General features: G+C 46.3%; 1 protein-coding gene across 1 annotated transcript in view; it reads right to left on the bottom strand.

Moving 5' to 3' along the window:
- The window catches only part of LOC144945461 (small G protein signaling modulator 2-like), a 142,700-nt gene that overhangs the window by 69,694 nt on the left and 45,529 nt on the right, over positions 1–27,477 (bottom strand). The window contains exon 2 of the mRNA XM_078873978.1: positions 13,697–13,772. Within this exon, the coding sequence (XP_078730104.1) occupies positions 13,697–13,772 (76 nt within the window). The remainder of the gene's footprint in view (positions 1–13,696; positions 13,773–27,477) is intronic.

Genomic DNA, 27,477 nt, shown 5'->3' with positions numbered 1-27,477 from the left:
GGCAAAGGTTGTGTTTCCTCCTTGGCAGTAAACGCTGAAGCCCTCCCCCCACCCACCTCTCCCCCATCGAATCCCACCACCACCACCATCATCATCCCCTGCACATGCCCTCTTCTCGCCTGGCCGCTGGCATGTTGAGTGGTCGAGCACTGGCCAACAGGGGCTTGGTCAATCAGTGCAGCGCATGAAAAAATAATTATTAAGATTCAAATGTACTAATAATATTGGAAAAAAATTGGCTTTACCCTTTCTGGCAAACACAAAATGGATAGTTTTTGCAAGGAATCAAGTCTGCATAAACCACAAACACTTTTGGTGAATATGCAAACAAACACGCTCTGATAATAATAATAATAATCGATGCGCATTGTCTTTGAAACGGATTGGTCTACACCAGAGACAGCCTTCTTTCTGGCCTAGTCTCACTATCAGTGCCAGAGCAGAGAACGCCAACAGGCGAACAACAACAATGACAATGCACGTTTCGGTGAATTTATAGCTGGGGTTGAGCAGCGATATCGTGGGATATTTTTGCCAATATCAAAAGTATGAAAAATAAGATGATGATAAGGTTAATACATTTTGACTTAAAACTTTTGGTGCCTGCAGGAATTCATATTCTATGGTTCTTTCGGTAAAGTCACGTAGATATAAAAAAAATAATAAAGTGAATACAAATATCACGACGTTTCGATCGCAACACAAGCGGTCGTCATCCTGATGAGGTGGGGGGCTCTTTATTCTATTTTTTTTTATCTACTTGAATTTACCGAAATAACCAAAGAATAATCAGGTAATAATAACAACAAAAATCCACAGTAGAATGACAGGCTTCTCTTAAACTGCCGTGTCAGTCATGTAGAGCTGCGTGACCATACATCACCGAGCTGGTCAGTATGGGTTGGTTAAATGGGGGGCTAACCAGACAGATTCAGATATACCGCTCACTATCAATGTCAGCCATGGCCGGAAATTGAACCAAGGTCACCGGGTTCGGTAGCGCCGTGCGCTAACTGCTATGTTACCGGTCCCCATGTCATATGTCATGCATGCTCTGCATTGCAATTCAGCGTTTACAGAATAAGCAGAGTGTATGTAAACTGAATTATGTGTGTTCTTTCTAGATTTGAAGCTTTCCTGACTGCAAGGATTCATACTGTTAGGTTTTTCTATTATTTCTATTTTTTTCACCTACGTGACTTTACCGAAAAAACCTAAGAGTATGTGTGTCCTTGTTTAAAACATGTTTTTATTAAAGCCCCTCATGAGCAATAAATCATAATAATGTCCTCTGCTTACTCGGGAGCCTTAAATCGGTCTACAGGATTTTTTCAGGAGGACCCTGTGGGGTGGGAGGAGTCTGGAGTACTCGGACCTTAAATTCGAGTTAAATACCCCGGAACAAGTTTGATCATCGCATAACTACGCGTGCCAATGGCGCAACCGATACCTTAATGCAACAAATTATCAACTACTAAAACTTAAAAAACTAAAACAATTGTTTTTATTATATGCTGGAATTACTTTCAACGTTTAACCAGGCCCACCTGGAAATTTAAATTGTACGAGTTAATGAGCCTTCGCTTGGTCATACAAATGAAGAAAAATATTAATCAGCGGTGTCACTGTGACCGGCGCAGCCATGAGCACGGGATGAGAGGGCCCTGCTATGCCCAGAGCTCTCACACCGAGAGAGCGGTAACGTTTGAGAGTGGCAAAGGTGGCAGTGCGAGATTGTAAAGCCTCCGCTTGAGCGGCGTTCGGATGGGCGCCAGCTAGCAGGATAGACGGTGCGCAGCGGGTGTAGCGCCGATGGATTATTTATTTGTCTGCATTTTAAATCACCATAATGTACCCATTTTCTGGGCAACCAGGAAGCTGGATAGTTTCCGTATAAGAAGTTGTGGGTAAGCATTGGCACTTGGTCTGCCTGAGGGACGAGCAAAGTTTTAGCATTTAAGAGGATAATTCATTGAGATAAAGTTGCCCAGCTAACATAAAGCCCGTAATGGAGCTGCAAGTTGAACATCGATTGAATACACGCTGCAACAACAAGTTCTCGAAGTCATAAAAATTTACCAAAACGTTTTGAAAATTTTAATCAACCGCCAAGTGAGGGTAAACACAGCAATGCAAACGTTAGGTGAAGGGAGCAGGCGAGAGGGTCGTTGTAACGTGTGGCTCTGGGGTGAGGAATGACAGAGGAGAACTTCTGTCAAGAGTTCGCAGACAGTCGCAACGTGAATGTAAAATGAACGCCCTTTTTCACAAGGAAGGAATCGAGCAAATGGACGTGGACAAAAGATGCCAATTCGTTGCAAGATCAACCCACCGGTGTGTTGGAGAGTAAACCCACACCATTTACAATTCGGCTACTCGAGTGCTGGAATTGGACTCGAATTGTAAATGCTGTGGGTTTACTCTCCAACACGCCATTGTGCTGAACTAGTAACGAATTGGCATCTTTTGTTTACGTGACAAAGCTTACTAATTGGCTATGTCGGGTGGTGACGGCTTTCACGAAACATTTACATTTACGCGATCTAACCCAAAAAAACCCTCTATTATGGATAATAATGGTCCGCGAAGGCCTACTGCGTGTTAGACGGACGTGGACACACGGAGACATTTGGATAGAAATTGAATTGGGACCAACCCTGGACTGCCCGAGACATCTTTGACCCGAGTAATATCTGTAAAAGAATTGATCGTAGGCTGTGCGATTCAAGTTATACTTAAACAATTATAAGAATAATGACCTTTAGTTAGCCATGACATCAACGCTTGGTCCACGGAATATTTTTCAGGAGGATCCTGCGTTGCCATTTATTGTTTTGGCACGCAAGAGGAAACCAGCGTACCGGGAGAAAGCCTTCGCGTACGGGGACATGACGCACAGATGGATTCAAGTATCCACTGGCGTGCCGTCGTTGAGGCACAACTGCACGTTCACCCCAAATGAGTAAAATACTCCCCCTTTGTCTTTTGGCGGTAGGGTTTTCTTGGGCGCGGTTGGCCCGCGTGAACGACGGAAACCGGCATCATCGGAGGAGAGGTTGGACGGTCGAAACGGAGCGAATCCTCAAAGCCGTCTCTTAGGTCAAACCTCGCGGGCAAGGCGCTGCAACGCCACCCGGCATTCCCGGGTGCGTTGGAGGACTCCCGATCACGAACTAACCTAAGCCCCTCGATCGTGATAACATTTCGAAGAGTTGAAACAACACGATTTCATCATCGGCGAATCACGCGCTGGCCTACCTACTTGATGACCTGATAACATTATCGGTTGCCTAGCAGCCCCAGTTGAACTCTGTGTGTAGCCCATGCACCCTGCCCATACTTATCCCCCGCTCGCCCACCCACCAATCTGCTCCAGGGCTCGCGATAGACCTGGAGCAACTGTCAAAAGGGCCCAACTATTCTCACAAATCCCGAGTGTTGATATTGATGAATAGCAATTCAATTCAGTGACATTTGTTTAACCAAGTGAGAACCCATTGAGATTCATATCTTTTTTGCAAAGGTGACCTGGGTTGCAAGACACTGTATATACAAGCAGGTGTTTGTTTATTGATTTATTTGGATGCTTTTTAGATTAATATCTTGGATTCGGATATTTATTTTCATGTACCTATATATAACATTATACCTTCGAGTGCTGAATTACAAACTTTCCATTACAAGACATCAGCCTCAGGGGGACCTCCTTTGCTTTAAACGAAATATATACATGGCATATGATATAAGATTGCTAAATATATTGCATTGATATATATATAGAAAATGTAAGCCCATAAAAAGTTTCCACATTTCACTATCGTAAATTTGAATACTGCTCACACTGGCAAATGTACAAAGTCAATCTTGCCTCTGTGGATGAACATTCCTGAAAATGAAATGCATTGATTTCAGTGTCTCTACCCAAGCAGAGGTCGTACATTTCAAATGAACAAATAAATAAATGCCGCATGGTCCTGCGAACACATCAAACACACTTGCCGTCTTACTTCTAATAACTGAGAAGGCAGACTGAGAGAAATTAATTCCCCTCGTCATGCTTATGGGAAGGTAATACATGCCCGCCTTAATCTGTCAGAGACTGCGACGTTAATGAGATATAATTGAGAAATCAGCAGGCAAGTCGAGGTCAGACGTAGGTCCACGGTCTCGGCAAGCATTGCCAAATGCGAGAGGCAATGTCGCACTTTACTTTTCAGTTTAGTTTGCCAATGAGAGCGGCTGATTCGTCTGGTGGTGTCGGTGGGCTTGTAAAATATGTCCTCGTGAAAAATGCCTCACCCGGAGGTCACCACCTGTGCACACCCAGCAGCATAAACGGGCACGCCGCCGCCCGTCAATCGCCAGGTCGCGTGCGGTGTCGTGAAGCGTGGACACTCCCATCTCTTCCAAGATCTCTGGCCGCCGTGGAAGAGTAGGCCAAATCCCCCTCCACGAGAGCGGCTCTCTGGAGCTCTCTCTCTCTCTCTAGCAGATGCCATTCCTCCCGCAGTGGTGTGAGCAAGCACTTGCAGGGCTGCACCTTTAACCTAATAATAAGGTCAATTAATTTGGTGGTGCTGCGTTGGCAGTGGGGCTGAAGCACAATTAAAAAAAACGCGTAACACATTCGTCAATAACACTGCGGCCTTAAAAGAAAAACATATATCTATAATGTATGACGTTTCGGACAATGACCCTTCTTCATAGCACATGATAAATGGATCGAATGGCGTGTGAGGCTCATTGATTACAATCGATGCAATGACTGGAATATGCAAACCACATGCTAATGTCACCCACGGTAACTAAAGCTATACGGTCGAGAGAGGAAAGAGAATGAGAAACGATGCGAATGAGATGGTAAAAACGAGACCGAGTGAATTATTTGTTGAAAGGAATCTCGGTTACGTTCTTAGTTACAAGTTCAAATCCCAGTCAGGGGTCCAGTCAGCCCTTGGCCCTTCAGGATGGATGAAACTAGTACCTCTGAATGATAATTGGTTTTTTACCCTTCTATCTGGCAACAAAACTGACACCTTTTTTTTACAAGGAGTCATGTTTGCATAGACCACAATACCTGCAGCCGTAATAAAAAAAAACATAACTCTGATAATATATGCACTGTCCTTGAAGTTGATTGGTCCACACCCGAGACAGCTTTCCTTAGAGCCTTTTGGCGTAATCTGGTCCAACCCATGTGAGACTAGGCTCTAAGGAAAGCTGTCTCGGGTGTGGACCAATCAACTTCAAGGACAGTGCATATATTATCAGAGTTATGTTTTTTTTTTTGCATTATGGCTGCAGGTATTGTGGTCTATGCAAACATGACTCCTCGTAAAAAAAAGGTGTCAGTTTTGTTGCCAGATAGAAGGGTAAAAAACCAATTATCATATTTTTTACTGGCAAATGAGGTTCCAATGGTAGTACCTCGGTAGGCAGTCAACCGTGTGCTTGTCCTCTTTATCAAACATGTCCCCCACCAGAGGAATGTGGAATTTCCACCGCTGGCTCAGAGTTGTAAGTCGGAGTTGCGTATCTCCCCATGCTCGTTTGCGCAGGAAACCGCTCATGACCATGTTGGCTTCTTCCACGGTATTCCCTGCGGTAAGCTAGAAGGGATGGAATGGGCGAAGTGCTGGCACATTGGTAGGCGTACTGCGCTATGATCATGACCAACCCGCGTTCGATTGCAGGCCAATGATCAGCATTCGTCGGCTAGTGATATCTGAACCGGCCATCATGGGTACCCTCCCGTCATGAACTCTCAATGACCATCTTGACTTAAAGCTTTCGTGACTTTAAGAATTCATATTCTTTGGGTCTTTTGGTAAAGTCACGTAGATAGGTGGTAAAAAAATTTGTTTTACCTGTCTACGTGACTTTTCCGAAATCTCCCTGACCAGTGTGGTGAAGTATGGTCAAACAAGTCTGAATGACCGACACAGCATGGGGAGGCGTTCGTCCAGGAGTGGATTAGCAGAGGTCTGTAAATTTAAAAAATAAAAATGTAAATTTAGGCTGCGAGGGATCTTACTGAGCCGAACAGCTATCCGCAGTGGCAGTTCTTGTGGCGTAACGATTCTCGCACGTGCGGGTGCATGACCTGCAGGCAATGTAGTCACATCTAGGCTCGCGAAGGTCTCGCTGAAGTGTGGCGCCGTTTGTCCGCTTGTTCCCGCTGTCTCAGCGGCACCTGCACGACACTCAGCGCACCGTGACCCAGCGACGCCTCGGCCCGTTCTTTGACACCGAGAATCGATCCACTTTCATACGGACTCAGAGTCCTCCAGTTCTGCCTGGAATATTACACTGGTCAACAAAAAAAAAGTTTTTTTCTGGCCTGGACTTTTGCAGCTGTTTTAGACTAATTTCAGGGTGCTGATTCCAAATGTGATCTCAGATTTGCTCTATCACATCTCATTTTTATGCTATCGGCATAGCCCATTTTCATTGATTTTACCAGAAATTAACTCTGTCACTTATGATTGCAAGTTGTTTTGCGAGTCAGTGACTGCTTTAGTGTTATAATATGGTGCTGTATTTTTAGGATTGTGTGTTTATAATATAATTTTATGTAGATATCCACATTTATTTAATATTTTTCTTCTGCAGTTTTTATTGAAAATGCAATATTTGATATCTCAAAAACCTGATGTGATAGACACAAACTGGTGCCAGATTTGGAATCAGCACCCCAAAATTACCTTAAAACCGTTGGAATGCATTATGCCAGAAAAAGTGTGTTGACCAGTGATATACACAGCACACGTGCGCATCCATAGCCGTGCCATAGCCAACTAGCCAAAGTCAAGATCATAGCTACAGGGGGGCACAAGCATAGTCATAATTACGGAGTTCTGCCTGGAATATACACAGCACGCGTGCGCACGCATAGCCGCGCCAAAGCCAACTAGCCAAAGTCAAGATCAAGAGTAGTCATGGCATGATCATAGCTACAGGGGGGCACAAGCATAGTCATAATTACGGAGTTCTGCCTGGAATATACACAGCACGCGTGCGCACGCATAGCCGTGCCATAGCCAACTAGCCAAAGTCAAGATCAAGAGTAGTCATAGCATGATCATAGCTACAGGGGGGCACAAGCATAGTCATAATTACGGAGTTCTGCCTGGAATATACACAGCATGCGTGCGCACGCATAGCCGTGCCATAGCCAACTAGCCAAAGTCAAGATCAAGAGTAGTCATAGCATGATCATAGCTACAGGGGAGCACAAGCATAGTCATAATTACGGAGTTCTGCCTGGAATATACACAGCACGCGTGCGCACGCATAGCCGTGCCAAAGCCAACTAGTCAAAGTCAAGATCAAGAGTAGTCATAGCATGATCATAGCTACAGGGGGCCACAGGCACAATGACGAAGTTAGTATAGTCAGCACGATTGTCCAGAGAAGGCGTGAGCACTTCTGTCGTGACATTTGTAGCACGCGCTGCAGTGAACGAAGGGGTGTGGGGGGTGATTGAACGCAGGGAAGATTCACATCATTATTGCAGTATTGAATTGATGTCCCGAGGAACAGGAATTAATGATCATACTCATTCATCCAATAAGAGGCTCACAAATCTCATGTGCTCTACGTACAAGTGCATTCCATGATGATTATTATTATTATTACTGCTACTTGTTATTGAACACAACGTCGTGGCGGGGAAAAACAAAACACGACACATTTTTACGTTCTCTCAATTGCCACGCGCACACACAGCAAGCAGCTGTACACAGACCCCCCCCCCCACCTCGAGTGGCACGCGTCCCACAGAACGCGGCATGACAGGCCCACCTCGTCCCCCTTCCGCTTAGAACCCACACCTGTACCACCGGTCCGTTTAAAAATAGCGTCTCTCTGAATAATGGCCTCGGTTATCTGTGGGCGTAAGACGGATGGGGGGGGGAGTGCAGGGGGGCGTCGCGCACGTCAGAGCGGGGAGAAATCTCATTATTCCCGTCACACAGCGGCCCTCTCCGGCTGTGACGCACGCGCGGATCCCCAACCCCACCGAGACGCCGCGTACCCAGCGGCGCCACGGCTCGCATCCGCCCCTCGCCACCCCCGCCACCCCACCGCCAACCCCACCATCAACCCCACCACCAACCCCACCACCAACCCCACCACCACCACACTTTGCGAAAAACCACGAACCTCGGTCCAGCCCCATCGCGACTCCGACTCACGTCAAACCGGCGTCGCGGGTGCAGCGCAGGGCGGGCGGTCCGCGTCGCCCGACCTTTCGGTCTGATTCCAGCAGCTCTTGGATTGGCCACGATCCTTTCACGTCTGCCGCGGGTGCAATTTCCACGTTTGCCTTGGGCATCACGTTTTTGTTTCAGCGGGACGCGTGTTGACGCGAGGCTTCACGTGGGAGGCGTTCAAAGCTGCGTGGCACGATGTAGCGAGCCCACGCAAACAACCCAGCAGAGCGCCAGGGTGAGCATCCTGCACACCGTGGGCCCCATTTCACGCGCGTTCGCCGTCAATTTTTGGTCTGCGGCAGCAATGAGTTGACGTCTCCTAGATTTTACGGCACGCACGGAAGGACACGCGGTGCGTGGTGCGAACGTTGCTGGGTGCCGCCGCCGCCGTCGGCATCTCTGCTCATTCGCAGATCGGAATCGTCGACGTCCCCGTCGCCCCGACGGCGGGGCAGCATCGGCCAAGGCGGTGGCTCGAGAATGAAAAGCGAACGTGAACGGCGCCCGCATCGGCCAACAGCCACGAAGTGGTGCCCTTTTAAATGCTGCGACGGTAAATCAACGTCACAGTTGAACCGGCCTCATGAGTTCCACATCGCCTGGCTTCCCTGCCGCACTGATTGCATCCCGGGGTTATTATTCTATAAAATATTTGATTTATAAACTATTATTTTTATTTTACCAGGTAAGGCCCCCTGAGCTGTATAGTTTTTGTTTTTATATATAAGCGCCCTGGCCACAAATGATAGCTCAACGAAGTGGCTTATCGTGTGGAAATGTACAGCAGCCAAAAACTATAAACGCATGTTGATTCTAAATGTGGACGGAAAAACTGGAGGACCCGGAGAAAAATCCACACAACCACAGGGCGAGAGACGGAGAGAGAGACGAAAACTCCAAATATACAGCAGCAGGCGTCAGGGTCGGGATTGACCCCACGACCTCCTGTACACCAGGCGAGGTAGTTAACATCTCCTAGCCACCGTGATGATGAGCGAGAGAGAGACGCAAACTCCAAATATACATAAGCAGGCGTCAGGGTTGGAATCGAACCCACGACCTCCTGTACACCAGGCGAGGTTGTTAACATCTCTCCACCGTGGTGTCCCAAACCGTAGGTCACCTTTAAATTTCGATTTAAAGCTTTCGTGACTGCAGGGATTCATCTTCTTGGTTCTTTCGGTAAAGTCACGTAGAAGGGAAATAATAAAATAATTAAAAGAATACATAATAAAATAATTATTTTTCTTCTTGGTTCTTTCGGTAAAGTCACGTAGAATGGAAATAATAAAATAATAATAAATAATATTATTTCCATTCTACGTGACTTTACCGAAAGAACCAAGAAGATGAATCCCTGCAGTCACGAAAGCTTTAAATCGAAAAATAATTATTTTATTATGATTTATTATAAAATAATTATTTATTATGTTTTATTTTTATAATAAAACATAATAAAATAATTATTTTATTATGTTTTATTATAAAATAATTATTTTATTATGCTTTATTTTTATTAGAAAACATAATAAAAAATAATTATTTTATAATTATTTTATTATGTTTTATTACAAAATAATTACTTTATTATGTTTTATTTTTATTACTTTATTATTTCCCTTCTACGTGACTTTACCGGAAGAACCAAGAAGATGTAGGTCACCTGTAAACGAGTTGGCATCGCCCGGAGGCTCGTAAACGATGCGAGCATCCGCCACGGGTCGGTGCCAATCCCCCGCCAAGGGAGATGAAGCGAGCGCTGACGGACGTGTCAGTGGCGACCGTCGTGACTTTTCTCGCAAAGTCACGAACCGCACGAACCTGTCGAAGTGCCCTCCCCTCGCGCATCTCCGAACCGCGTGGGACACCAATTTTGTGTCATTTAATCGCGATGAAGTTCGCAAATTTTTGCCGGACATTAATTTGTACGGAAGCTTGTGTTGCCTCGAAACGTCGTGATTTTTTTTTTATTTTACTTTTATTAATTTACATTTTTTACCTATGTGACTTTACCGAAAAAACCTAAGAATATGAATTTGTACGAAGTTGGTTTCAGACGGCTTATAGCTCTCGTAATGTTTGATGTCAGGTTCGAAGGAATTAACTCTGCGGATTTAACCGCCTTGTGCATGCGTTTGTCCGTCTGCTAGTTAGGGGTGGAATGATGTCAATTCATTGATGAAATATGATTCTTTATTTCACGAAAGCCACGTTGCGCATCCGGTCATCACGTGTCTGCCTTGACCAATTAACCGCGTGCGCCCAGTGCGGTATAAGCACGGTCTAGCTGTCATTTGCTACGGAAGTTCACGCATCCGACCTTTGTACATATCCATAATCTACCTCAAGCCAGTCTCCAGCGCGACGTTGGGCTGTAAATGGAGTCGCATATTTAAGAATTGATGTGGGTTTTTTTTTCCATCGATGTAGAGAGACATCTCGCTCCAACTTTCCCAGGGCTTTGGACAACTGTGCAAATGCTTTGGGTTCACGTAAGGCTGGAGGTGAAGGGGAAATCAATGTTTGTCGGGGAAAATCTGACGGGTGATTATACAACTCTGAAGCTGTGCACTGTGAGGCCTACGCGAAGAAAGGGAAACGTTTAAAAATATTTATCGGCGATTCAAAAACATATTGTAGGTAATGGGTTTGTGTCATTCTCGCGGCAACTAGAGGCATCGCCATTCGGCACGGTGAAACAAGAAAACGATCCTCTCAATGAATTGTCCCCCGTGCATCTCCAAGATCACCGATCTACAGGGGAATTCATCATTGTAATAACTTCAAGGACAGTGCGTATCATTATCATTATCAGAGTTGTTTCTTTTTGTTGGCATTTTGACTGCTTGTGTTGTGGTTATTGCAAACATGATCCCTTGTATAAAGGTGTCAGTTTTTGTACCAGTTGAAAGGGTATATTTTGCCACTGGTAAAGGAGGTCTCATCGTGTGAATTCATTATTGCGCTCCCTCATTTTAAGAAAAAGGCATTTCGAAATAAATCAAAAGCTCTTGCTATTCAAACACAAACTAACATACTCCACGGCGGACGGAGGCTGCATAATGAATGTTCGGTAAATGTAACGAGTTGTGGTGGCAAAACTAATTACGATGTTTTTGTTTATTTTTCGAACACCGCGGCGCATTTATTCAAGCGGCGCACCAAAGTGTGAGTGCGGTGCCTTGCGGCTCAGCGGCTGAACACGATGCGCCTCAAGCCAGCGGACGCACACTTAAAAAAATTAACCCGTAAAAACTAAGTTTTTCACTATAAATCCTTTATATGCATGGCGGCTAGAGTCCTCTCGTCCTCTGGCTTGAGATGGCTGCCACCTATGGGTCAGATGATTGTCTGGCAGCATTAAGCAATTGGTAATTAAGTATTTAAATGTTTTCCCCTAAACCGTGTAAAATTTTGGGAAAAAAATTTTCACGAAAATTTATTGTCACGCACAACGAGTCTGTGTGCAAAATGTCAGCTCGATTGGATCACGGGAAGTGGGTTAAAAAACGACCGAAAGATTTGCACGGTCGTAAGCAAGCAAGCAAGCACGCAAGCACGCAAGCAAGCGAACTTAATATAATTATAACCCGTAAAAACAAAGTTTTTCACTATAAATCCTTTATATGCGTGGCAGCGAACTTAATATAAAGGATTTAAAAATATATTCGCCTGTGGAGGACGCGGGGATCGATCCCGCAACCTTTGGCATGGGAAGCGAGGGCGCTACCAACTGCGCTACTCCGCCACGGCCTGTGGAGAGGTTACGCTCTGGGCTCTTACACTCTGACGTTCAGCCAAAGCCATGAATGCGTTCTATTTGAATATATTTACGAACAATAATTGTCTGGCACAACGATTCTGTGTGGAAAATGTCAGCTCGATTGGATCACGGGAAGTGGGCTAAAAAACGACCGAAAAATTTGCACGGTCCTAAGCAAGCAAGCAAGCACGCAAGCAAGCAAGCAAGCACGCGAACTTAATATAAAGGATTTAATAAAGGATTTAAAAAATACATTCTAACGAGGACCTTTCAAAGAGCAGCAGCCACTGGTGACTAATCCGGGTTGTCGTGCGGCGAGTTTGTTAGGCTCGGCCTGATTAACAATGACTTGTATATAAAATGTAGAGATATAAAAAAAACCCAATTACTCGCACTCAATTTTTCATGTAATTAGCGAGACGAAGTGAAAACAGTTAAACAGACCTTGACGGATTCAACCGATGCCAACAGCACAATCGCTAAAAAAAAAGCAACGATAGAGTAACTCTAACAAAAATTTTTTATAAGAATTTAAAAAAATCTCTGCCGGATTAAAATTGGATTATGCAGCCTGCTCCACATCGTCCCGAGATTTGGCTTCTGCCTGTGGGTGTTAAGCAGGATTCATGCCACGGTTTGCTGAGCAGTGAGCAAAGCAGCCTGAAGATCTGTGCTGCGTTGCGTGACCCCCCCCACAACTCCCTCCATCTCCCTACCCCCACCCCCCGCCCCTTCCATCTCTATCTGTGGCTCCGAACACCAGGACCCAAAGGGGGAAGCGCTTGCATCCGAACGCGTGTTTCCCTGCTGCATGACGGTACGCGTGTGCGTGCGCGTGTGTGACGACGCATCGATTCATCGTCTAAAATGGATTCTCACGCTCGCAACAACGTTGCGCCCGATCTAGCGCGCGCGAGAGAGAGAGAGAATAACGTTTTAGATGCCGTGAGAAGAACGGAATGAGAGGTGGACAACATTATCCACGGAGTGGACATCAAGAGGGAGAAGGCAGGAGGTGAAGAGCAAGACAGTGGAAGAGATGGCAGCAGTGAGATGACATCAAAGGGGTTGAAAGCCACGATTGGACAGGATGACTTAGGAAGGAATTTAAGCAAATGTATGCCTTTGGCCAGTTTATCTTCCTGGACCAGAAACCATGATAGGTGTAATTATATATGCAAGAGCCATTGAACCTTGGCAGAGATTCCTGGTGACAAATCCCATGTTTTCGGTCAAAAATGTGGATTTGTTCATTTGGTCCAATCAAAAAAACTACGTGCCCAAGTACCCACACACATTCGGGGTGACACTCAACACTCTCATCTCCTATTGAGCAGCCCCAGTTCCAAGACATCTGGCAAGCCTTGGTGGTCACCCATCCAGGTACTGTAAGTACGAACCAAACTCAGCCTTGCATACCTTACAATGTCCAAACGACGATATCGGGTACATTTAATGCTCACGCTCAAAGAGACAAAGATCCCCCCTGATATCTGAACATACTTTAGGGGCAGGTGCTGTTCGCGAGCACGGCACACCCGACCGCCTTTTTATTCGCAGTGGCGATGTTTACACTGCGCACCAGGCACTCATTTGAGGCTGAGTAGACCTAGAGGAGGCCCAGGACCGGTTCAAATAATTTTCACTGGTGTTGGCCGTAAGCAGGAATCTAACTCGGGTCACAGCTTCATCAGACACACACACACGCGCCTCGGCTTACCACAGAAGGTGATGATGTGGCTGCTATCTTCATGAACAAACTTCCTTGTCACAGCCTCCTCCATGATCTGCTTCACCTGGTGGATGAGAGGTGAGAGTGGAGGAGAGAGAAATGCTGTCAAAGGGTATTTAGTTAGAATGTATTATTATTATTATTATTCGTATTATCACGCTTTGTTTAGCCAGGAAAGTCTCACTGCCAAACTTTGCCTTTCCAGCAGGGCAGTTATGATTGCCATGCATAACTTGCGAATGATGTCACGTGATCGCAAATTATCACTGTAAAGCAGACGGCCTGTATTATTCTTCGGTTAATACACCCCACGGAAAAATTACCGGGCAGAACACTGGATTCGAGCTGTGAACCTGCACGGCATGCGGCGAAAACGCGCTACCGTGAGGCCGTGTCACTACCCCGAATGTGACCTCATCATCCTCTGATGATCTACCATACTTTTGTACTCAAAGACAAAGTGATTTCTTACTCAAATGATCATTGAGGCAGGAGCTCGTCCTCTGTTTAGAGGTCCGAGCTATTGGTGGATATTCAAACATTTTACGGCAAGATTGAGTCTATCCATAGGACGTTGACTTCCCCGCAAAGTGCTATTCAATTGATTGACCCTGCTCAGAAAATGTTCACAAGCTGATGAGGAACTCAAACTGTACCTCCGTGGAAACTGGCCACGCGATCGTCGCACCGATCGTTGTGCCACTATGCCGCCAGTGGCAGTGCGTTTCAAAATAACAAGCAAATGTGATTGCAAATCTCCCAGAGTCGTGGGGAGCAAAGAGAGTGTTGTAGATGCTGTTTGTAATTACAGAATCTAGGCTGGGTTTTTTTGTGTGTGTTGTCCTTATGATTGGCCGCAGAATGCTTAACTGTGACGGTAAATTCCACAAATTCTGAATGGGTCCTTAATGGGACGATGGCCACGATTTGGCTGTGCGTGTCTTCCATCCCCCTGTGAAAAGGAATGAGGCCGCTGAGCGCTTCAGATTGTCGCTGTCAACCCCCCAACCCATTTAAAATGTGCTAATCCCCTCCGTTATTTAATTTATTTATGTTTTATTATTTTTGCTTTTCATTTTGTTTTTTAACTCGTTTCCGGCCTGATCCTGCCGCTGCCTCGTGGCCCTTGCCATGGTCGCCGTTCCACTTGGCGGCGACTCTCGCAGGGCCTGCCACGGCTCCGATGGTGGCACGTGGAATTTTTTGTTCTTCCAGTGAAAGATTTATTTTTTTTACTGTTTTTTTTGCACAGCATCCTGAGGATGCAGTCATTTTCTAGACGTTCTATATAAATACACATTGTTGTTCATATACCACATCAACGTATTTCCATAAATGTCCTAAAAGGAATAAAAAGTAACGTTTCAGGCAATAGCCCCTTCTATGAATACGCTGTTTTTGTTGTGCGTGTGCACCAGTGCCAATCGAGTACCACGTAAAAATGTGTTCCATTGTAATGCTTTTTCTCAAGCCGTTAGGCTAACATAAAGGCAGTGTCTCATTTTCATCTGTAGAATGGTCTTTGATAGCATCCGTATTTCATTGCATGACCTCACCATCTTTCATTTGCAATACTTACCCCCCCCCCACCACTCGTGTTAAATACATCAAGTTCAAATGGCTGAGAAGGCCCTTGACAAGCTACAGGTTACACCATTGGAACCTCATTTGCCAGTAAAAATATGATAATTGGTTTTTTACCCTTCTATCTGGCAACAAAACTGACATTATCAGAGTTGTGTGTTTTTGTTTGCATTATGACTGCAGGTATTGTGGTCTATGCAAACATGACTCCTTGTAAAAGGTGTCAGTTTTGTTGCCAGATAGAAGGGTAAAAAAACAATTATCAAGCTGCAGGTTAGTCAAGGGGAATTTAAGCTACCCTGGTATGCTTTGACCGACAGCTCTGACAAGAGGCTGGCACGAAGCAATACAAGTGCAGTTCTTTGTGTTCAATGTGTTACACAACGTGGGTTTGGGCGGATCACAGTGGTGACAAGGGATGAGGCCGAAGTGTGGGAGGGGCGTGGTGGGGGGTGGGGGGTGTGGGAGGGAGGGAATCACGAAAGGAGTGACAGCCAAGGGAGTCGAACGCACCCCCCCCCCCCCCCAGTTTGGCGTCGACCACACGGGTGCAGCGACGCGATCATTGGCGGGAATGTGAGAGAGAAACGTCTCGAAGGAGGCCATTCGATCCAGCAGCGGATTGATCATGGCCACTGACGATGACGAATTGTTTTGTTTGTTAGCCACAGGCACAATTGTGTCCTGGGGATAGGGCGGCTGTACAATAGAGATCGGATTTAATTTTAGACTTAAAACTTTCGTGACTGCAGGAATTCATATTCTTGTATTTTTTTTCGGTAAAGTCACGTAGATAAAAAATACGAATCAAAATTAAAAGCAAAAAAAAACCCACGACGTTTCGATCGCAACACAAGCGGTCTTTTTTAGATGGAAAGAAAAAAAAGAGATCGGCTTTAATAATGGTGACAGTGATGCACTCTGGCAATGTTCTGTTCCGCTGAAATATATAAATGGCAACACCTGAAGCTATTTAACCTGGGAAAGTAATTTAGACCGCTGTTGTAGCCCTCTGGCGGGCTTGCAAGGTGTCTCGTGATAACGTCCATGCAGGCTACGCACACAGTATTTCATCCTGGGGAGTATGGTTCATCCCTTTTTTTCTCCTTGGTCTACAAATATTTTTTCTGATTGGCGAGGAGCTTATCAGGTGTCTGGAGTGAAGTGTCTGCACTCTGGCGTTGCTCAAAACGCAAAATGTGGGGCATTTACCCCCAATTTCTAGGCAGCCCAAGTAGCAAGAGTAGCTACATATGCTACAGGCCCCGCACTTTCAAGGGCCCAGCGCTAAATGCTTTCAAACTATCAATTCCGGTTTACTAATTCTTCACTTTACTATAGTACTATACTGCCTTCAACTTTTATGAACGACTGGGTGTTTAAGGTTAGCGATTTGTCGTATTATTTGGCTTTATAGCAAATAAAAAAAATACAATTACTTTACTATGCAAGTTAAAATTGTATGTGTTTTATTTGTATATATAGGGCCCCTTTATAGCATATGCTACAGGCCCGGCACTAGCTTAATCAGGCACTGAGCCTAAACACACATTGGCGCATATTGCTTCGACGTAAGGATCTCATCTTTTTTTTTTCAAATTGAATATCGGATAACCGCCAAGCTGAAGGCTCTGCTGTCTGCAATGTCTGCACACAAGTCTCTCACCAGCCCCATTTCATTGTTTTTTTTCTGGGGCTCCTCTGGTGTGTGTTTGTGCTGCGTGATTGCTATAATCCGCGTTGCACACACGTAAACAAGGCCTCCTGGTAAATGTGCCCTTTTTAGCCTGCAGGGAGACACCCCAGGCAAGTATAATTTAATCTATAAAAGAGCGTCAAGCCCAGCCCGCCACGTCGATTATAGTTATGTATTTGACTTGTGCTGCATTTTGGGTTATTTTAGCTGTGCTTGCCACGTAGCTTTCATTATTTTAGTTATCGGTGTACCTTTGAACCTACATGTCAGACCCAATGCATTCTCCGAAGGTAGTTTTGTAAATTATTTCCTTTCTTCTTAATGTTACGTTATTACAGATCCATGACGTAATCTTAACGTAGCTTATATAACTATAATACTGTATACACATATACGATCGTGTCTAGAGAAAACCTAGCGAGGCAGACACGGTGAATATCATTGCAGGACAAACATCGCATGCATCTGACTCGGTTGGGAACTGAGGAATGGTGCAGGATAGGTTACAGATTTAGAGCCGTGAACACCAATCGAAAACGAAAGTCCATTGTTATTTCCCAAAGGCGGTGGTGTGAAACGGGTCCACGAAAAAGCTCACAAATTACAAATCATCCTTTTCCACCCCATCCTTTCGCAGAGTTGCTATGTTATCGTGATATGTCCCCTCCCTCCTCCTCCACCCCCCCCCACTCTCGCTGCTGCTGTTGCCTTGCACGGCGAGGTTGCTGGACAAAAACAGATAAAGCACAAACCGATAGACAGGAGGGAACGCTTTGCTGTGCGTTAGCGGTGAGCGATGAATGTCGGCGACACCAAGAATCCATTACCTGGATTATAACGCGCGTTATAATCCACTGGGCTGTCGCGGTGGGCATTTGTCGCGGCTTGGCATGCGGTGGTGGGTGGATATGCGAGGTTGGCAATGCACCGCACGTCGTTCTCACGTCTGTCCTCTGCGTTCTACCAAATGTCCAAACAAAACGCGAGTGTGGTTCATTCGGAAAGGTTCATTCGAGTCTCATCGGGTGACATTTCATTTGGCGACGAAGTCCACTCGACGAGATGGATGGGCGGCTCAAGGGGATTCAAGATGATTCGTACAGAAGCGCAGAGGGCAGCAGCAAGCCGTCGCCCCTTGCAATGCGCGGCGTTTGCCAAGCCCCGAGCTAACACTCGGCGTTGTTGAGGACGCTAACGTGCAGCGAATTTTGATGGCCTCAAAGCCGGTCACTGATGACTGCACACGAACTACTTCCCCTCGTAAAATTGTTAATGGCAAACTTAAATGTCTCCGTGTCCAATACAGAGGCTGCAACAGCAGCGGCGAAAGCACGAGAGAGAGAGAGAAAAACTGCTCACGTGATAACACAGCACTCTCCAAATGGTGATTGGGTGAAAAAGAATGATTAGGAAATTTGCGAGCTTTAATGTGGTATTGTCTCCCGCCGCCGTTAGATAAAATTTCAATGGGCTTCAGCATCATTCTACGTCCCATGCTGTCCGCGCAATTCACAAATGGAATTTTTTTAAAGTAATTTTTTTGCAATGTAAACGTTACTTTGTGCAGTCAATGTCCGCGCTTGTTTAAAGGCCTGGTATACACTGAATAGAGGAGTAGTTAGGTCTTTGCCACTGTGCACACGCAGATCACACACACGCAGAACAAAAGAAACAAAGATTCCACGTTTAGCTTTCTTTGACACACAGTTGGGGGAAAGTGCCCTTAGCGATCGCCCATTCCGGGCGGGACATTTCACGACGGTTGTGATGTATGTTAACACCATATTCCTGGCAGCCACATCGCCCCCTCTGGTGAAACGAATGCATCCTATGATCATTTGCAAAATAGCACGCTCATGAAAGCCTTGAACTACAAATACCAACTATATCAATGGTTGAAAAAAATGTTATTCACTTCAGTCGCTGAATCAGTCACTCCTGTACCTAGATTACACCTCAAAGCATTCGCCAAACAAATATATTTTTTGTGACAATCCCTTTTACTCCACGTATGTATGTTAAATTCTTTTCCACCTTACGTAGCCAGCCGTCCTAATCGGAGGTGATAGGACTGTGAAAATATAATTGCTCATTGGCTCCATTCCACGACTCAACTTACTTGTTTTTGGCTGCCCAAATGTGTATACATTATGATTTCACGAGAGTGACAATGGCTTGTAAGCAAATATATTATTTGCAGGGTGCTGTCTTGCTAAATATGCACAAGCTCGAATAGGCAAAGTCAACACAGTCTCAGAATGGTACTGGTGTCCAGTGTTCCCTCGTTATTCGCGAGCCGTACGTTCCGGAGATGCTCTTGAATAGCACATTTCGCGGATAATGATGTAGGGTACTGTACATGGCAAGGGTTGTAGTGGGGTCCGTGGAAGTGGGTGGAAGCAGGTGCAGGGTACTGTACGAGGGAAGCTTCGAGAAGGGAAGTAGAAGACGGTGGAGTCTACTGGAAGAATCTGCCGTGGGGGAAAGTGCTGGAAGTTACCGGGGCGTGGCCGAGTGGGGATATAAGGGGGAGCGAGGCCCGTGGTCGGGGCCTGAAGGACGACTGCAGGTGGACGACATCGGGGCCGGCTGTCTGAGATCTACTTGGTGGAAACCATCAAGAAAGACTGTCCGAGATCTCCATGGTGGAAACCATCAAGAAGGACTGTCTGAGATCTACATGGTGGAAACCATCAAGAAGGACTGTCTGAGATCTACATGGTGGAAACCATCAAGGACTGTCTGATATCTACATGGTGGAAACCATCAAGAAAGACTGTCTGAGATCTACATGGTGGAAACCATCAAGAAGGACTGTCTGAGATCTACATGGTGGAAACCATCAAGAAGGACTGTCTGAGATCTACATAGTGTAAACCATCAAGAAGGACTGTTCGACATTAATCTAGTGGAAACCACCGGGGCTGCAGATAGTCAAAGCCTTGTTAAACGTGGGAGTTGTACTCTCGCCTTGTAAATACGTTACTGTAAAGTAAATCGTCTAGAAAATGGAACCTGCGAAGGAGCTTCTTTACAATGATATTAACCTCCACAATCTTAACTTTTTATTTATTAATTACCTTCAATAAATACATAAATACGCTGTTAAATACGTGTATATTATAATAATCTCATCACTTTCGTGCATCACATTCTCTCTCATCACTTACCACTTTACTCAAACTTTCTCTCATCACATTTCTCTCTCATCACTTTCTCTCGATGCAGCCGTATAGAGTTCTACATTGCGATTTGCAGTGATAGCCAAAATCGCGGACAGCAAGTTTGTTAGTAATGAGAGAATACCGTTCGACGTTTGTGCCGTCTGCATTTCAGATTAAAACATAAATAAGACGGAGCAATAAAATAAGGAAGGCAATATAATTGTTTTATTTTCAATATAACTCACACATCTGCAATGGTCACGTAGAAAGTAATGATTTATTATTCACATATAAACATCGCTCCACAGCTTTACGAGGAATACTAATCAACTTGATGGTAAATAATGTGCTTGGTTATAATAATGTTTTGGGGAACATCGAAACAATGAAATGTGTCCAGCAGCAAATACATTGGTATATGGCAGGGTGGTCGGAAATAACACCCAGTCCACAAAGACACGCACAAAAGGAGTGGTGATGTAGGGAAAGCCATTCAACTAATAGTCACAGCAAGGTGACCATGTGACTCGGGTAAGATAATACAGGTAGGAACAACAGGTTCCACACTGCCCACCAGGGATTATTTGTCTGTCGTGCATATGGGGAGGGTGGGGGTGGGAGGGGTGGGGCTGGGTGGAGAGGGGTGGATGGGGAGGGGCTGGGTGGGGAGGGTGGGGCTGGGTGGGGGGTGGGAGGGGTTGGGCTGGGTGGGGGGGCTGGGTGGGGAGGGGCTGGGTGGGGAGGGTGGGGCTGGGTGGGAGGTGGGAGGGGTGGGGCTGGGTGGGGAGGGGTTGGTCACCCCGTGGTGCCCTTATAAAACTCAAAGTTTAACCTACACATTACACTATACACGACACGATACACTACACTTATACAGGTTCCACACAACAGGTTCCACACTGCCCACCAGGGATTATTTGTCTGTCGTGCACGAATGCGCTGTCCAAACCAAGTTCCTACCTGCCCACTCCGAAGGAACGTGTTTCCCGTGTCGGAGCAAGCGAGCCAACGCTGCCCAGACGCTTGGTTCAAATCCCAGGCTCCCGCGGGAGACTAAAGCGTGATCCCGAAGCGAATCGCGCCAGCGCTCTGAAGCCCGCCGACGAGCTCGCCGTTAATCATCGACCATAAGTTATCCACAGCCTGCTGGATGAACGTCTCACCAAACCACTGGGCAGCGCTCACGGTCTGGCAGAGGTCGCATCCGGGTACCCGATACCCGTACCCTACCTGATACCCGGCTACCCGTACCCGGTCGGGTACGGGTAGCCGGGTAGCCGTTTGCGACCCTGGTGCGGCCAGGTACGGGTACGGGTAGGCCGTGAGTCACTGGTGAGTCACCGTTTGTCACTCATTTCCCAACGTCTTGTCTCTTCTCACAATTCAAGTTCCTAGAATCAACCCACCTGCGCCTGCAACATGGCTTCATCCCAGAGGTCACAATCAGGTACCCGATACCCGTATCCTACCCGTACCCGGCCGTACCCGTACCCTACCCGTACCTGGCCGGGTACGGGTAGGGTACGGGTACGACCTCTCCGGTCTGGCAACGCAAGAGCGCCGAGCCTGCACTGCTGAACTGCTGGGAAGTGTTGGGGTTGTGAAATGAATGCTGGGGCAGCCACCACGTGATTTTAACTGGGATCTCAAAAAATGTAGCGTAGTCGACAAATGACTGGAATAAATAAAAATTCCCATGGCAATTAATTTGATTCTGCACTTTAAAAGGGTTAGTTTGCTTCCTCTGAGAATTAAATATATCAGATTGACTATCAAGCGGGGAAAATATTAATCCGCAGCGGGGTGGATGGGGAAGTACTTCCCCCCCCCTCCCCCCAGCGTGGATGAGGTCACCTTGAAGGTGAGATTTTCAAGAGCAAATCTGTGATATCCACTTCAGCAGACCGTTCTCTAGCGGAGGGGGGGGCACTGCTTCTGGCAGAGTTCAAAATGAACATTCGGGACAAACGCCGGTGGAAAGGTATATATATAAAATTAATAATCGAACAAATTTAGATAATCAGTTGCATAGTGATGTGTACTTTAACACAATTATACATTTATTGCAAAGCGCACCTCATTATTAAAAATACCAAGACGCTAATAGCTGGTAACGTTAAGGTTCGAAAAGCATTGTTAGCAGCTGACAGTGCATTATCACTAAGAATCTGAATAATTAAAATACCAGCGTAAATGCTTCCCAAGCAATGACAACACTTTTAAAAGGTGTGAATTTGATCTCTCCTAGAATGCTTGCGTCTCGCAAAGCACAATAGAACAATCCACCCCAAAGTGACTCTTTCTGCCGTTTTGTGTGTGCACATACCTTGCAACAAAGCCACCAATCCCAGGTAATTTAAAGTTCCCCGTTCATTCACCGAGAATGGGGCAATTACTGTAGAGTGAAAAACAATTCTGTCCTAAAATACCGTCATTATTACTCGCGGGTAATTGAAATGTGACGCACAATACACCGAATTACGAGCCCCCCCCCCCCGCTATCCATCAGCGTCGAACGTTTAGCAACGTAAATGTGACCGCTTATAAACAGAGGAGAGACTTGGCACGAACACAGCCTGCAGGAAAGCGGGAGGCAATTAGTGTCTGCGACGCGCCGGGAATGTAAATCCACGGTTAGTGTAAATTGCATTTCAATTACACGAGCACTCATTACCGGGCTGCAGGTTACGCAGCACGACCCGTGCCGCCGCCGCCGCCGCCGCCGCCGCTGCTGCTGTTGGCGAACGAGCGAGGTGCCGGGCAGAGGCAGCGCCACCCACACCGACGATTAAGAGGGCAGGGACGAGGGCGCAACAGCCTTGCGCCTCTTGCGGTCAAAAAGGGCTCGGCCAGACGGCCAAAATCGTGGCGCTTTTCAGCCACCACTCTCCCTCGTGGTGTCATCCACCAGGGGCTTGGGGTAGCTGCGACTAACGTTGCAGAGTCACTTGGCGGGCGGTCAGTTCGAGAGGAGGTGGGGAGGAGAGCGATGGTTTTGGGGAGAGGGTTGGCCGTCGAGCACCACCTTGTTTTTTTCCCAGACGTTGCCACTCAGTATCGCGCCACGAGACGGAACGGAACGTCCGTTCGGAACTAACGCAGGGCAAGCGTTGCGCTCGAGAGAGAGAGAAGAGAACAAGTATAACCCGTAAAAACAAAGTTTTTCACTATAAATCCTTTATATGCGTGGCGGCTAGAGTCCTCTCGTCCTCTGGCTTGAGATGGCTGCCACCTATGGGTCCGATGATTGCATTGCACCATTAAGCAATTGGTAATTAAATATAATATTTTTGTCCTAAAAAGTGTAACATTTTGGGAAAAAAATTTCACGAACATTAATTGTCACGCACAACGAGTCTGTGTGGAAAATGTCAACTCGATTGGATCACGGGAAGTGGGTTAAAAAACGACCGAAAGATTTGCACGGTCGTAAGCAAGCAAGCGAACTTAATATAAAGGATTTAAAAACCCCAACCTCTCTGTAATCGTAAAAAGCCGACATCCTTTAGAAGGAGGGACATCATTGGTGTCTCTCGTGTACTTGTGCGAGATTCTGCATAAATCAACCGACTGATTGAAAGGAAAATACGCGCGCGAACGAGGTAAAGCAGAAGGTACCAGATGGCAATTTATAATCATTTATATAAATAGTCCCAACTATATGCTGCATTGTTGCCGCATCTTTTAGAATGCATTTAAATAATTGCAGGTTAACGTTGTTGCTTGCTGCTGCTGCTGTTGTTGTTGTTGTTGTTATCGGATGCATCTTTAAGCGAGAGTAGTTCCCAGAGGTGGGACAAAGTCATTGTTATGCAAGTCCAAGTCGAGTCGCAAGTCATCAAATTCATGACTCGAGTCTGACTCGAGTCCAAGTCACATGACTCGAGTCCACATCTCATAGGTGGGACAAAGTCATTGTTATGCAAGTCCAAGTCGAGTCGCAAGTCATCAAATTCATGACTCGAGTCTGACTCGAGTCCAAGTCACATGACTCGAGTCCACATCTCATAGGTGGGACAAAGTCATTGTTATGCAAGTCCAAGTCGAGTCGCAAGTCATCAAATTCATGACTCGAGTCTGACTCGAGTCCAAGTCACATGACTCGAGTCCACATCTCATAGGTGGGACAAAGTCATTGTTATGCAAGTCCAAGTCGAGTCGCAAGTCATCAAATTCATGACTCGAGTCTGACTCGAGTCCAAGTCACATGACTCGAGTCCACATCTCATAGGTGGGACAAAGTCATTGTTATGCAAGTCCAAGTCGAGTCGCAAGTCATCAAATTCATGACTCGAGTCTGACTCGAGTCCAAGTCACATGACTCGAGTCCACACCTCTGGTAGTTCCTTAGCAGACCTTCGTGAAACCCGACGCTGCGCGGTCAAACGTAATCCGACCGGCGCGGCGAAATAGAATATTTAAAGCGGGCAGAACGTAATAATAGGGTTTTCCCCCTTTTTTATGCGCGCAGAATGCTTCGACCGGACACATGAACACGAACGTGATGGACACGGAGAAGGCGGGCAGATGTCGACACTTAAATTGGAAAAAACTAACCCGTAAAAACAAAGTTTTTCACTATAAATCCTTTATATGCGTGGCATCGGTTTTATTTTATTATTCATTTCTGTTTTTGTCGAGTAAGAGTTTCATTTTTATCACATTGGTATTTTAAATTAAATATGAAAAAAAAAATTTCCTAAAAAGTGGAAAATTTTGGGAAAATTTTTTTTCACGAAAATAAATTGTCACGCACAACGAGTCTGTGTGCAAAATGTCAGCTCGATTGGATCACGGGAAGTGGGTTAAAAAAACGACCGAAAGATTTGCGCGGTCGTAAGCGCGCAAGCAAGTGAACTTAATATAAAGGATTTTTTTTTTTAAAGCCGCAGTCGATCGCAAAAAAAAAAACTGGGACCGAAAAAAAATCACGTCAAACTTTTCACTATTTACTCAATGGGGGCTTTTATTTGTTTTACAATGAACTCCACTCCGCTGCATGCACAACCTGAATGTAAACGCTTTAGATCACTGCCTTATGACGCGTGCACCTTTCCACTATAAAGTTGCTTCTTAACTGATACTGCATCACATTTTAGATTGTTTTTTCTCTCTCCGTCTCGATGGCATTTGACGGACTTGTGCCTTTTTCCGATGTTTGTACATTTCTTTGCTGTGCCTGCTTTAGTATTTGTTGTTTAAAAAAAAAACCTTGATAAAGTAGACTTGTCTTCACAATAGACTCTACTGGTCTCTCTGTGGGCGGTGATTTCAGGCATTTAATGACCCAACTTGCGAAGGAAATGTAAATCACCGCTCTCGCATTGAAGACGCAAACTCAAAGGGGTCGATATATATTATTATTTACTTCTCCCTTGAGGCTGAACTCAAACGAATGTTAACACAAATAAAAGGAGAAACGGCGCTTTCGTGATGCCCCGTGTAGAGTTGGAGCCGACACGAGGTTTGGTGGGGGGGGGTCCATCCTTTATTCAACCCCAGCCCACACTTGCCCACAGCCCTCTCCCCCATCCATTCCCCGCCAGAATCGCCCGAGCCCCCCAAATGCCCCCCCCCCTCCTCCTGTATCTCCTCGCCTGCTCCTCCCCTCCCTCCTGCCCTGTCCCCGTCCCCACTGTCTCCCTCGTGACGTCCATCTCCGTTCCTACCCCTGACATCCCCTTACTATCAGTGAATGGCGAAGGCGGGTTTCAGCGGACAGGCTTCAAGTAATCGGGGTTCACGTGGCGACGGTGTCTGCCCCCCCCCCCGCCCCCCCCCCCGGAGGTTAGCGCTCAGAGCGCTGTAAGGGGCCATCCATGTAGTAGGCACGCAACAATCTGTCAAAACTTGACCCCCCCCCACCTGCGTACGTTCGCCTGACGCACCCTCTCCCCGAATCCTATAGAAGGGCCGATATTTAATCCACGCAGAAACGACCAAGGATTAATACTATTAACGTGTTTAAGCAAACAGATCGGCCACCGCCAGATGCATTAAATAATTAAGTCGCGTACCTTGGCCACTTATGTTTGCTGAGCTGCGCGATAGCTGCAGTCAGGGGCACGGTGGCACACGAGTGACACCTCTCCCACTGTCCCACTTCTCCCGGCAGGACTTGTTGTCTCACAGCTGGAGACACTGAACTGTGGCTCATTTGAAGGCCAATGTAGACAAACTATTATCGAGGCTTCCCCCCACCCCGTGTCCTATGCGTACATTGTCAGTAGACCGCACCCCCCCCCCCCATACGCAAGCGTACGCATTTGTGTTAACCCCTCCTCCCCCCTCCATGCGTAAGGCCTGTCTGGCCTCGTGTCCGGGGGGGGGGGGTCAGCAGCTGTCGTTAAAGGGCTCCTCCAAATGTGGCCCGCGTCTACGAATGGGCTCGGGGCACGTCGCACGATGCACGGCCACTCGCTGTGAGGTCATTCGCAGGAGCGGGTTGAAGAGTGAACAGGGTAAAACAACAGCAACTAATTTCGATTTAAAGCTTTCGTGACTGCAGGGATTCATCTTCTTGGTTCTTTCGGTAAAGTCACGTAGAAGGAAAATAATAAAATAATAAAAATAAAACATAATCAAATAATTCTCACGACGTTTCGGCCACAACACAAGCAGCCGTCTTCAGGTGGCTGCTTGCGTTGTGGCCGAAACGTCGTGAGAATTATTTTCGTATGTTTAATTTTTTTTATTTTTTTATTTTCCTTCTACGTGACTTTACCGAAAGAACCAAGAAGATGAACAACAACTAAATTTAGCCATATATTTGTTTTTATGTTACCAGGTAAAGGCCCACCTGAACTATGGAGCGACCTGGCCACAAATGATAGCTCAATGACGTGGATGATCACGTGGACATTTATAGAAGCCAAATACTCTAAACGCGTGTTTCTATAATTTGGAGAGAGAAAAAAGCCGGAGGACCCGGAGAAAAATCCACGCGACCACGGGGAGAGAGACACGCAAACTCCAAATATACAGCAGCAGGCGTCATGATCGGCATTGAATCCACGACCTCCTGCATACACCGGGCGAGGTAGTTAACATCTCGCCACCGTTGCACTCTTCGAGTAAGTGTGCAGCCTCGCCCTTGTGCTCAAGCGAGGGCTTCCCTGCTACTGAAGAGCCCCGTGTAGAGGGCGTTTGGCCCACTCTTTGACGCTGGCGAGACGTCCTGGAGTAGGTGACAGTACCCACCACACGCAAACCACCGGTCGACTACCTGCGGCGAACCCATTGTTTTTATTTTGCTGGGTGCACAGAGGCGGATGGACTTTGAGAGCATCGGCCGCGATTTGAATCCCGCGCGTAGGAAATCGAAT

The sequence above is a fragment of the Lampetra fluviatilis genome, chromosome 37, assembly GCF_964198595.1.
Source record: "Lampetra fluviatilis chromosome 37, kcLamFluv1.1, whole genome shotgun sequence".
Classification (NCBI taxonomy): Eukaryota; Metazoa; Chordata; class Hyperoartia; order Petromyzontiformes; family Petromyzontidae; genus Lampetra; species Lampetra fluviatilis.
The sequence above is the reverse complement of the archived record's forward strand: the minus strand, read 5'-3'. Positions and strand labels throughout refer to the sequence as shown.